Genomic DNA, 13047 nt, shown 5'->3' with positions numbered 1-13047 from the left:
ATCATGAACGTGTTTCTTCCAGTTCAATTTCTCATCATTGCACATGCCCAGAAATTTTGAATATTCTGCCTTAGCAAGAGACTTCTGTTCAAAGTTTGTATTTATCAGTGGTGATATGCTGTTTACTGTACAGATTTGTATATACTGTGTTTTCTCAAAATGTAGTGAGTCCATTTGCAGAGGACCCCTTAATTTTCTGAATGACATTATTTACAATGTCCTCAGCTAATTCTTGTTTGTAGGGTGTGGTTACTATACTTGTATCATAAGCAAAAAGAAGTAGCTTTTTAGCTTCATGATTACAGAGTGGCAAGTCATTAATATATGTTAAGAACAACAATGGACCCACAACTGAACCCTGTGGGACCCCATGCTTGGTACCTTCCTAGTTAGAGGACTCTGCTAATTGTTGCAAACTGTCTGTACTGTTAATTTCAACCTTCTGGTTAAATATGAATTAAACCATTTGTGCACTGTCCCACTCATACCACAATACGTAAGCTTATCTAGAAGAATTTCAAGATTCATACAGCAAAAGTCTTTGAGAGATCACAAAAAATTCCAATGGATGATGCTCGGTTATTCAGAGTATTTTATATTTGATCAGTGAAAGCATATATAACATTTTTTGTTAAAAACCCTTTCTGAAAACCAAACTGACATATTTTTTTAGTACTTCCTTTTGAGGCATATGTGAAGCTACTCTTAAATACATTACTTTTTCAAGAATTTAGGGTAAAACTGTCAGAAGTGAGATTGGGCAGTAGTTGTTAGCATCAGACCTAACCTCTTTTTTATGCACTGGTTTAACAATAGCATATTTCAGTCTATCCGGAATAATGTCCTGTAGCAAAGAGCTGTTACATTTGAGGCTGAGAATCCTACTTATCTACATCTACATGGTTACTCTGCAATTCACATTTAAGTGCCTGGCAGAGGGTTCATCGAACCATTTTCATACTACTTCTCTACCATTCCACTCTCGAATGGCGTGTGGGGAAAAAGGAGCACCTAAATCTTTCTGTTCGAGCTCTAATTTCTCTTATTTTATTCTGATGATCATTTCTCCCTAGGTAGGTGGGTGTCAACAAAATATTTATGCATGCAGAAGAGAAAGTTAGTGATTGAAATTTTGTAAATAGATCTCACCGCAAAGGAAAACGCCTTTGTTTCAGTGACTGCCACCCCAACTTGCTCATCATATCAGTGACAATCTCACCCCTATTGTGCGATAAAATGAAACGAACTGCTCTTCTTTTCACTTTTTCAATGTCCTTCGTCAATCCTACCCAGTAAGGATCCCATACCGCAGAGCAATATTCCAGCTGAGGACGGACAAGTGTGATGTAGGCTGTCTATTTAGTGGGTTTGTCACATTTTCTAAGAATTCCGCCAACAAAGTGCAGTCTTTGTTTCGCCTTCCCCACAATATTATCTATGTGGTCTTTCCAATTTAAGTTGCTCGTAATTGTAATTCCTAGGTATTTAGTCGAATTGACAGCCCTTAGATTTGTGCGATTTATCGTACACCAAAATTTATCAGATTTCTTTTAGTACCCATGTGGATAACCTCGCACTTTTCTTTGTTTATTACCAATTGCCACGTTTCACACCATACAGAAATTCTCTTAAGATCATTTTGTAATTGGAATTGAGCATCTAATGATTTTACTAGACGGTAAATTACAGCATCATCTGCAAACAATCTAAGGGGGCTGCTCAGATTATCACCTAGATCATTTATGTAAATCAGGAACAGCAGAGGGCCTATGACACTACTTTGCAAAACGCCAGATATAACTTCTGTTCTACTCGGTAATTTACCGTCTACCACTATGAACTGTGACTTCTCTGAGAGGAAATCACGAATCCAGTCACACGACTGAGACGATACTCCATATGCACGCAATTTGATTAATAGTTGCTTGTGAGGAACAGTATCAAAAGCCTTCTGGAAATCTAGGAATATGGAATCGACCTGAGATCTCTTGTTGACAGCAGTAATTACTTCATGGATATTAAGAGCTAGCTGTGTTGCACTATAATGATATTTTCTGAATCCATGTTGGTTATTTATCAATAAGTCATTTTCTTCAAGGTGATTCAAAATGTTGGAGTACAGTATATGCTCCAAAATCCTACTGCAAATTGAGGTCAGTGATATGGGTCTGTAATTCAATGGATTACTCCTATTTCCTTTCTTGAATATTGGTGTGACCAGTACCTATTTCCTTTCTTGAATATTGGTGTGACCAGTACTACTTTCCAGTCTTTAGGAACAGACCTTTCATCAGGTGAGCAGTTGTATATGATTGCTAAGAAGGGCGCTATTGTGTCTGCGTACTCTGAAAGGAACCTGATTGGTATACCATCTGGACCGGAAGACCTGCCTTTCTTAAGTGATTTGAGTTGTTTCGCAACACGTAAGATATCTACTTTTATGTCACTCATGCTAACAGCTGTTCTGGTTTCGAATTCTGGAGTATTTACTTTGTCTTCTTTCATGAAGGAATTACAAAAAACTGTTTTAGTAACTCCTCTTTAATGGCACCATTGTCAGTAACATTTCCATCGCTATCGCGCAGTGATAGTATTGACTGTTTTTTTGCCTCTGGTGTAATCTACATACGACCAGAATCTCTTTGGGTTTTCTACCATATTTTGAGACAATGTTTCATTGTCGAAACTATTAAAAGCATCTCGCATTGACGTCCGCATTAAATTTCAAGCTTCCATGAAACTTAGCCAGTCTTGGGGATTTTGCATTCTTCAGAATTTGGCATGCTTTTTTCGTTGCTTCTGCAACAGTGTTCTGACGTGTTTTGTGTACCAGGTGGATCAGTCCCGTATCTTATTAGCTTATGCGGTATGAATCTATCTATTGCTGTCAATACTGTATCTTTGAATTTGAGCCATATCTGGTCTACACTTACATAATTAGCATGGAAGGAATGGAGATTGGAGAATGAGAACAAGCTTTTAGTACTCTGTTTGAAGTGGCAGCAATTCCATACAAGCTTTTACTTTTGAGTGAATTTATTATTTTCCTAATTTCAGTAGGAGAGGTGGGTTGAATTTCAGTTTTATCAAGTTGCATAGGTATTGCCTCTTCCATATACAGCCTTGCATTTTCTGATGATCAGCTGAATCCTATTTTCTCTACAGCACTTAAAAATTTCTGCCAATGGTTATGCTGGTGGTATCATCTACAAAAAGAATCACTTCATTTTCAGTATTAAGAGGTAAATCGTTTTTATTAATCAGAAACAACAGAGATCCTAATATGATGCCTTGTGTTACACCATGGCTTATTTGTTGAAATTTAGATATATATTTGTTTCATTCAAATTTTACTTCTGTTGCTTGTTTCCTGTTTTACAGGTATGATTTACCAAGAACCGTCTCTCTAATCGCATAGTGATCAAGTTTCCTTATTAAAGTATCATTGTCATCTACATAAAAAGTGTTAAGCTTTGATGTATCTTCTAGAACTTCATTATGCTTTAGAGTATGTACGGAATACAGGTGTATGAATATATATCATATATGAAAAAATGTAATTGTGTGGACAAGACAAAATGACAGAATTCTGTTCTCTACTGAATACCTTCTTAAACAAATTTGAAAGATATCTTCATAACTTATTTACATTACATGGTACAGAATTCTAAGAATAGTCCCAGAGCAGTTTCAAATTCCCATGACAGAATGTGCTTCTGGACACTAATGTTCCTTTGAGTTTATTATCTTTCTCACCAAACTGTTTTATAACAATAAAATGTTTTTGCTAAGCACCAGAGAATAAAACCTCCCACATTTTTTCTACATCAAAAATAGTTTTCTGGTTTTATTTCAATTTGAGCAACACCCTCCCCCCAAATCTTCCTTGAACGTTATACCCGTAAATAATCTAGACTTGATACAAGAAGTAATAAGTTGGTACAATATATTATGCAGCTATATCATTTACTTCAAAACATCTTTTAGAACCATATAAAACATTCTCAGATGTCTTGCATTGTCAATTCATGGTAAAACCTCAAGCTTTTGACAGTTACTTCCAGCGTCTTCATCAGGAGCAATGACAGCTACTCCTGACTAAGATGATGGAGGTAATCATCAAAAACTTGAGGATTTACCATGAACTGATGTGGCAAGAAGTCTGAGAATGTTTCATACAACAGCGTGATCACAAAAGACTTCCTTCTCATCTTTCATAAGTAACTGTTTTACCATTTGCATTTTCGCAAGACATATTTTACAATCCTTCATCTTATTCCTTGATACAAAAACATACTCCATGACAAAAGTGAGTGTCACACACCACAGTACAGAGAGAGTTTCCTAAAAATACCAACCTCATCATATATCATAATCATCATCTCCAGATTGCTACAATACAATTATACTTCATCAGTATCTCATCAAATCATGAAGAAAATATGTACTTTAGGACCTATCACATCATAATACTCATAGTTAACTCAAATTTTTGAACAATGTTCAACCTGCTTACTCCACATTACAAAGTATTTTGTACAGAGTGTATCAGTTCTTAAATCATACTAATCCAGCACATGTTCAGTATGTTCAGAGAGAACGAAACCACCTCTCCAGTATATGTCAAACATTAATTCAGTTCACAAACAAAGTTACTTACATAAGACATAATTCACACCTATTTTAGTTTTCAGATATTACATGTATAGTCTGGAAAATAAGCTCCTCACTCTAAACATTTTCCACAGTAAAATGTGTTTGTCATAGTTGCTTATAACTCGCATTTGTTCAAATATTTTCTTTTTACTTTATTCTTTTATATTTTACTTTATTTCCAGTACTTCTGCATTTGTTGACATTTGCGTAAACTATAGGTACAGCATCGGCAAAATTTCCAATTCCACTTCTAATGTGTGTAACATTTTGTTGACAGATAACATCCACTATTGTCAACCCTTTTAAATTGAAACCTACATTTTTGGTGTCTTCTGATAGCATTTCATTTTCTACAGTCCAAAAATTTTTAACTTCATTTGTGTGATCTAATTCTACATTTAAATTGTTATTTTCAGCAAGACTGCTCCATGGATCCAATTGTTTGTGCTCTGGTTCTACCACAAGTTCTTTTTTTACTTTTGTGGCCTGCTTGCTGAAGTTTGATATCTGGCTTCTCAAATTTTTTACTTCATTGTTCTTAATACCAAGTCTGCCCACCAATGACTGATTTATTCCACTCCACAACTTTTCTACACTGTTCCTTAGTTCACTTGTCATTACCTTGGTTTTACCACTGAATGCATATTCAACACAGTGTGTGTAAATTTCAGTTGTTATTACATTTCTTCTTATTTGGTTGTTTGTAACTTTATTTTCACAGACAGAAGAGAGCAGGGAAGTAAGTCACTTCCAATTCACATCTTGGCCGGATTACGGTGTACCACATAGTGCAATGGCCATGCTTGACTTTCTTGAGAAAGTGCGTCAGCAGCAGGCCAAAATGGTAGCTCGCTTGGGGGACACATGGGCTGGACATCCCCGTGGGCCACCAATTGTTGTACATTGTAGTGCTGGCATAGGTCGGACAGGTATGTGATTCTAATATTCATACTTCTCCTGTATCTGATGTGTAGAAAAGCAAAGATCACACATTGCCTGTGCAATCATCAGTCATAGGAAGACATGGTGTGAATCAACAGAAAATTCCTGTGTTACTAACTTGTCTCTCTCTCTCTCTCTGATTGAAAATGGTTTTGACAGCAGTACATACTGCTAATCTTGTAAATTGGGAAAGAAAATTAAATATTGGTTCAAAACCTACTGTTTGAGTAAACTGTCCAATTGTAAAACTTTTAGATATTTGTCATTTTGCTTTGATTCCACGAGTATGCTTTCCTACCTGCATTAAAATTGTACTGCCAATCTTTGTGTTTGCATAAAAATTTTCTGTTTTATTTCACTATAATGTTTTGCATCAATAAATTTCTTTCAGTTTATTGTAATTAATTAATAAAGTTAATACAAATGTTAATGTGTCTACAGTAGTGATGGTAGCACAAGGTGCTGTTGATAACAATGGGTTCCTAATAGAAATATAACCCTGACTATATGTTTAAGAGACAATTTTGCAGCCCAGCAGAAAAGAAAAATAGCTAAAAAAGGATAATTTGTATAGTATACATAATCTTCCAGCTTACATATTTCCTGATTTTTCCCTATATGAAGGAAAAATATTGACTTCTATTTTAATTTAATGCTATTTCTGTAAGTTTCTTGTTTTTTTTTTCCCCCTACAACTTTGTTAACATCATTTTAACTAGTTTTGCAAGTGGGAAACTACAGATAATAAGATTCTACTACCCATTAAAAGTGTATAAATAATAAATTTCAGTGAAATTGTTGGAGATGCTAAGGAGGCTCTTTGAAGGATATTAAATATAGAATATGTTCCATGGAAAACATGTTACTTAAGACCAATAAATAAGAAAGGGTCACATAATGACCCAAATCACTATAAGGGATTGGCAGTGACCCCTTTCATTGGAAGACTGTACTTGGAGGTACTGAAAGCTGTGGTAGAGAAAGAAAGAACTCACAAGCAGATAGGATAACAAGCCAAGTTCTGAACAGGAAGATTGGTAATGGACATCTTCACAATGAAACGAAAACATGAAAAATGCACAAAGGTTGGACTGGAGATGCAAGCTGCATTGATTGACCTAGAGAAAGCATATGATAATGTACCCACCAACAAACAGTGGGAAAAGTTGAAAGAGATAGAGTTTGACCAAAGATTGATAAAGGCTAATACAGCAAGAGTCATGATTGAGAATAACTGGATAGAAGCATTTGAGGTAAATAGGGGTCTGCAGCAGGGATGTACACTGTCACCGACCCTCTCTAAGCTGCATCTAGGAGGAATCTGCAGACTTAGTCTATATTTTGCAGACGGCCGGCTTGTACTAGCTGAAGATGAAGATGTTCTGAGATATATAATAAGAAAACTTAAAGAGGATTACAATAAAGCTGGCCTGAAGAATAATGTAAAGAAGTGTGGGTACTTGGCTGTTGGAATGGAAAAAGTAAATAATTTGGAGGTAGATAGAGAATTAATCGTAGGTGTCAAAAAGGCAAAATGTCTTGGGGATTATTTAATAAACAGGGCACTGGCCATGATGAAGTCACTAGTAGGATTAATAAAGTATAAGCTCTGACAAGGACAATGAACTCTGTTCTGTGGAAGAAAAAGATGAGAAGAACAAGGAAGAAGAGACTATAAGAGTACAGTCTGGAGTGTAGTTTAGTACAGAGCAGGAGCCTGGGATAATACCATTTGAGTAGGGTGAGTGAAGACAGGATACCAAATAGGATACTACGAAGGATCCCATCCCACCAGAAGAAAAGGGATTGCCCATGATGCAACTGACAGCATGAAATGGAGGAGGCAATGGAAGTAAAGAATATGAACATTGAGGAAAGCCAAGACAGAAGAAGATCGCAACTGAGGTGGATAAGTGGTGCCAGCCACAGCTAATCTGCAAGGAAAAGAAGAAGAAGAAGAAGAAGAAGAAGAAATAACAAATTTCATTAGTATACTGATTCAGAGAGTTCTGCTCCATTATATTTATCTTTGTTTGATAAAACACACAACCAAAGTCCTGTTTGAAATGTTCTATGCGCCATTATAATTATAGGATAACACGAGCAAACACTAAGAATAATAATGATGATAAAAATAATGACAATGACAAAATCCATATTTTATCATGCTTACTTTGCTATTAAATTTTCATTGTGATTTTTTAGGCTTACAATGGCCAAATTTTCAATAAAAAAAACTTAAATATGCAGACATTACTTAAAATCTATTGTACGTTCTCAAATATGGTTTCTGGGAATCCTTTACATCAATTCTATTCTACATCCACATCCGTACTCCGTAAACCACTATGAGGTTCATGACTTAGGGTACATCTCATTATAGCAATTATTAGGGCTGCTTCCCTTTGCATTGAAATGAAATGAGCATTTGACGTCATTGGCCAGGGGGCCACTTGCGGGGCAGGTCTGGCCGCCTTGGTGCAGGTCTTATTACATTCGACGCCACATAGGGGGACCTGCGCGCCTGATGGAAATGAATGATGATGAAGGCAACACAACACCCAGTCCCTGAGGGGGAAAAATCCCCGACCCAGCCGGGAATCGGACCCGGACCCATAGGGTACATAGGATGGCAATCCGTCATGCTGACCACTCAGCTATCAGGGCAGACTCCCTTTCCATTCACATACAGAGAGAGGGAAAAGTGATTGTTTAAACATCTCTGTGCATGCTGTAGTGGTCCAATCTTGTTCTCATGATTGCTATGGGAGCAATATGTAGGTGGTTGTTGTTTAGTCATAGATTCATAATTTAGAAATGGCTCTTGAAACTTTGCAATTAGGCTTTCGTGGGATAGTTTGCATCTATCTACAAATTTCTGCCAGTTCAGTTTCTTCAGCATCTCCGTGACACTCTCCAGTGCATCAAACAAACCTGAAACCATTTGTGTTACCCTTCTCTATATATGGTCAATACTGCTTGTTAGCCCTATTTTGTATGGTTCCCAAACACTTGAAGAATATTCTAACATGGGTCACATACGTGTTTTGGAAGCATTCTCCTTGGTACACTGGTTGCATTTCTCTAGTATTCTACCAGTGAAGTGAAGTCGACCACCTGCCTTATCTACTACTGAACCTATGTGATCATCCATTTAGTATCCCAACAGAGTGTTACACTCAAGTATTCCTGTGTGTGACCTATTCATATTTTAGTCATGTGATATGATGTTTTTACATTTTCTGAAGTGCACAATTTTAAATTTCAAAACATTTTAAGCGAGTTGCCAGTCTTTGCACACTTGAAAATCTTATGAAAATCTAACTGACTAAATGGGCAGCTTTTTTCAGACAGTACTTTTTTATAGATAACTGCATCATACGCGAAAAGTCTGAGGTTACTGTTAACATTACCTGCAAGGTCATTAACATACAAAATGAACAGCAAGGCTCCAGAGACACTTCCCTGGAGCACTTCAAAAATTATTTGTGTGTCTGTCAGTGGCTCTCCATACCACACTGCATCCTCCCTACCAAGAAATCTTCAATCCAGTCTCAAATTTTGCATGGTACCCCATACAGCTGCACTTTTGATGATAAGCACTCATGTGTACTGAGTCAAATGCTTCTTGGAAATCAAGAAATACTGTGTATACCTGACTGCTTTGATCTATGCTGCCAGGATGTCTTATTAGAAAGCTATTAGTTGGTTTTCACATGATGACTTTTTTTTGGAATCCATGCTGGTTGGATTGGAGGAGATCATTCTGTCTGATATATCTCATTATTTTTTATCTCAGAATATGTTTCAAGTTTCTGCAACAAACAAATATCAAGGATATTTGATGGCTGTTTTGTGGATCAGTTCTGCTACCCCTCTTGTAGATGTGTGTGACTTTGGCTTTCTTTCAATTGTCATGCATGGGTTTCTGTTTAAGTGATCTAAAGTAGATTGTGGATAAAGGAGGGGGTAACTCAGCTGTGGATTCAAGACTGAATGTGATAGGGACTGCGCTGGACCTGGGAGCTTTGTTCAGTTTTAAAGATTTCAACTATTTCTCAACATCACTTACATTAATGTTTATATTGCACAAGATTTGTTATGTAGGACATCTGCAACTGAAAAGCATGATTGATTAATTTAGAGAGATGTGCTTCAGTTGTATTAAAGATTTATTCAAACAATGACCAGTTTTGGGATGTTAAAATCCCATCTTCAAGTGTATAAACATGCAATGTAGATGAGGGAAGCAATATATAACATACCTGGAGACACCAAAGAGCAGACTAATGAAACAAGGTGACTCACTTTTTTTATTTGGTAAAGCATAATATGTGGTCAGGCCAGTCACTCCAAGTGCTCCAAATCACTGCATCTTTGATGATAATTGAAAAAAGAGGAGAGGGCCTAATGGACCTAAAAAGTAATGTCCAGGTGGGCAGGGTGAAGCAGAAACAAACCAAAAACAAACGCTGTACCCACACTGTCTACCTTTGGACAGCTGCGTGCTATTAACACCAGTCATGACCGAGTGTGGAGGGTCATGCCGGAAGATTAATAGGCATTGTGCAGTGGAGCTGCCAGTGGTGTACAAGGAAGTAAACTGATGCCTTTATTAGCGAGGACATGGAGAATCTGGACTGACAGATCCAAGAACGTACAATACTTCATTTTGAACTGTGGTAGGCTGTTAAACTGGCTAACTCTTGAACATGTAACAATACGTCAAACAATGGAAAATCCAGGATGGAATGTAACAATATTATGAAAAGGATAGTTGCTACTCACCATATAGCGAATCAGCATCTCTGCTATATGGTGAGTAGCAACTATCCTTTTCATAATAATGTAACAATATGTGAGGTTTTAGGTAACTAGGCAATGGTACATATGCAGAATGAATGAACAGTAAAAACAGTGATTAAAAATTAGTGGTAATGTAGACCATGCTAAGTAGATCATCATAAAGATACATTATGGGCTCTATTAATGTAAAATAGGATACATAAAAAAGAATCACAAATCTAAAATGTGAATGTAGCAATTAAGCAGAGAAATAATAAAACAAAATGACCAAGCTGAGTGCTTTACATTATAAAAAACTCTTAATGATGTGTAAAAGACAGTTAAGAAGTGAAAAACCAAGCAGATGGGAGAAAAATAAGCCTGAAACTCACAGACTTGTAAAAATATGTGCTGTATTATGCAACAAGGCAATGGTACGTAGTCAAAATGGATGAACAGAGGATACTGTTTTTCACTGTATAGCAAGAAAACTGTAATAATAGTTATTCTGTAATTACTAATTACCATATAAATGTAACTCTTGAGTCACCAGTCATGGAAAGACATTGTGTGAATGCAATGCAGAAGAAAATTCCTGTGTTACTAACTTCTGTGTTTCTCTCTTTGATTGAAAAATGGTTTTGACAGCACTATGCACTGCTGATCTCTTAAAATCTGGAAAGAAGATTAAATACTGCCACAAGATCTGCTGTTTGCATAAATGGTACAGTTGCAAGACCTTTAAATGCTTGACATTTTGCTGTGATTCCATGACTATGCTTTCCTACCTGCATTAAAAATGTGCTGCAGATCTTTGTGACAGATTTTGTTTACATAAAAAATCCTTTCTACTTTGCTTAAAAGTATATCTTCTTTTTCAACTAGCTTACCTATTAGTTTTAAGCATTAAACAATTACATTTGATTAATTCTCAAATTATTTCACAATGCAGGAACATTTTGCACCTTGGATATATGCATCAGTCGCCTGGAAGATGTAGGTACCGTCGATGTCAGAGGAACGGTGGAACGAATACGCTCCCAGAGAGCATACTCGATACAGATGCCAGATCAGTATGTGTTCTGCCATCTAGCACTGATTGAATATGCCATTGCCAAAGGACTAATTCCGGAGGTCGACCTGGCAGGCTTCGACAATGGTGTTGATGATGAGTCAGATTAGGTTGTGTACAAAGTTGTGTGCTGACTTTGTTCTGACTTTAAACAGTATTTCAGTGTTATTGTGGATACCGAATAATTTTGTATATCCTTGGTGTGATAAAATGTCTGTCTCAAGTTACATATTAACTGAAATATCATGAGGCTTTATAACAAGACACAAGGAAGCCAGCTGTTGTTGTGTGATATGTGATAGAATTATGAATGTATTATGTGTGACTGTGTCCAGTGTTGCCAATTTTGTTACCAAGTTACAGAACTTGTACATGAATCTCTGCCAGACATTTTGGTGTTACACTGGAGAATTAAATTTTGTCATATTCATAATCTGTGTTTTAGACTGTCACAATAGTTACTGTACATTGTCTCTGTATATACAATTGATGTGTAATGTACATTTATCAACAAACTATGTGATACAAATATTCGTGCTATCAATTGTGATTTTTATTTTACTGTTCTATTTTTCTCTCTTCAATAACTTTGTCAAACCAAGTGTAACAGGCAACAAAACTGTCATATCACATATATCAGAAGTATATTTCTACTGAGGTGAATATCTCAGTCTAAATTCTATGGGGAATTAGAGAATGGTACACTTAAAATAACAAGTTTTTACAGCTGTGTAAGAATATGTACAAACATATTTATTGAAAAGTTCCTGATGTTCTAAGCAGTAAATATAATCTGCATAATGTTGTATGTGTGAAAACTTGTTGCTGTTTCTCCAGAACTGAAGTATTGGAGAATTTCCATTCCAGTTAACATTGTACCTCAACCTTTCTGTATTACCTTGGTTCTGCTCTAATATCACATAGAGTCTGAGCTAATATTGCAAATTGTGGCCTTACTAAAGGTAACTTCCTTTCTGATGTTCAAGGTTATTTAAACTGTGATCAGTGCATCAGTTAAACATTGTGATTGAATCTGTGAATGCCTTTCCATTCAGCAAACAATGTAATTTATGTTTGTGATGCCTTATGGCCTGATGTTGTCCTTGTGACAACAACAGTTACTTTCATGAAGATTTTACGAAGCATTAAGAAATTTAATATGCAATGCATGCTGCAGGTATTATACTGTCTTGTAAAAGATGTCAGTCACAAACTATGTAGGACTGAAATAAAGAGTAGTGTGACAGTTTTTACATTCACATTATTAGAATGTCGTCAGTTCCTTTTTTTTCTATAATATATGTGTGTGATATACCTTGCCAACTTGCAGATGGTGAAATTTATATGTTTATGAAAAATATGTACATTGTAAATATCTTCCAAGCAGAAGTGTGATAAAAACATGAGAAGAAATAATCATGCAACTGAAGATATTGAACAGCATGTTGATGAGCAAATTTCTATTGAAAACGAAACATTCCGAACAGCACCAGACCATTACTCACCTATGTCTGTTGTTATGGCCTTCAGCCCAAAGATTGGTTTAATACAGCCCTCCACACTACCGCATCCTGTGCAAGCCTCTTCAGTTT

General features: G+C 36.3%; 1 protein-coding gene across 2 annotated transcripts in view; it reads left to right on the top strand.

Annotated features, from left to right (window-relative positions):
* LOC126198672 (tyrosine-protein phosphatase non-receptor type 9) overlaps positions 1–12704 on the top strand; it is an 870239-nt gene extending 857535 nt beyond the window's left edge. For both annotated transcript variants that reach the window (XM_049935163.1, XM_049935164.1), the window contains exons 11-12: positions 5378–5585; positions 11336–12704. In XM_049935163.1, the coding sequence (XP_049791120.1) occupies positions 5378–5585; positions 11336–11565 (438 nt within the window). In that variant the 3' untranslated portion in view covers positions 11566–12704. The remainder of the gene's footprint in view (positions 1–5377; positions 5586–11335) is intronic.
* Positions 12705–13047: the final 343 nt, after the last annotated feature.

Source organism: Schistocerca nitens, chromosome 8, assembly GCF_023898315.1.
Source record: "Schistocerca nitens isolate TAMUIC-IGC-003100 chromosome 8, iqSchNite1.1, whole genome shotgun sequence".
NCBI classification, from domain to species: domain Eukaryota; kingdom Metazoa; phylum Arthropoda; class Insecta; order Orthoptera; family Acrididae; genus Schistocerca; species Schistocerca nitens.
This window is presented reverse-complemented; position numbering and strand designations above follow the sequence as displayed.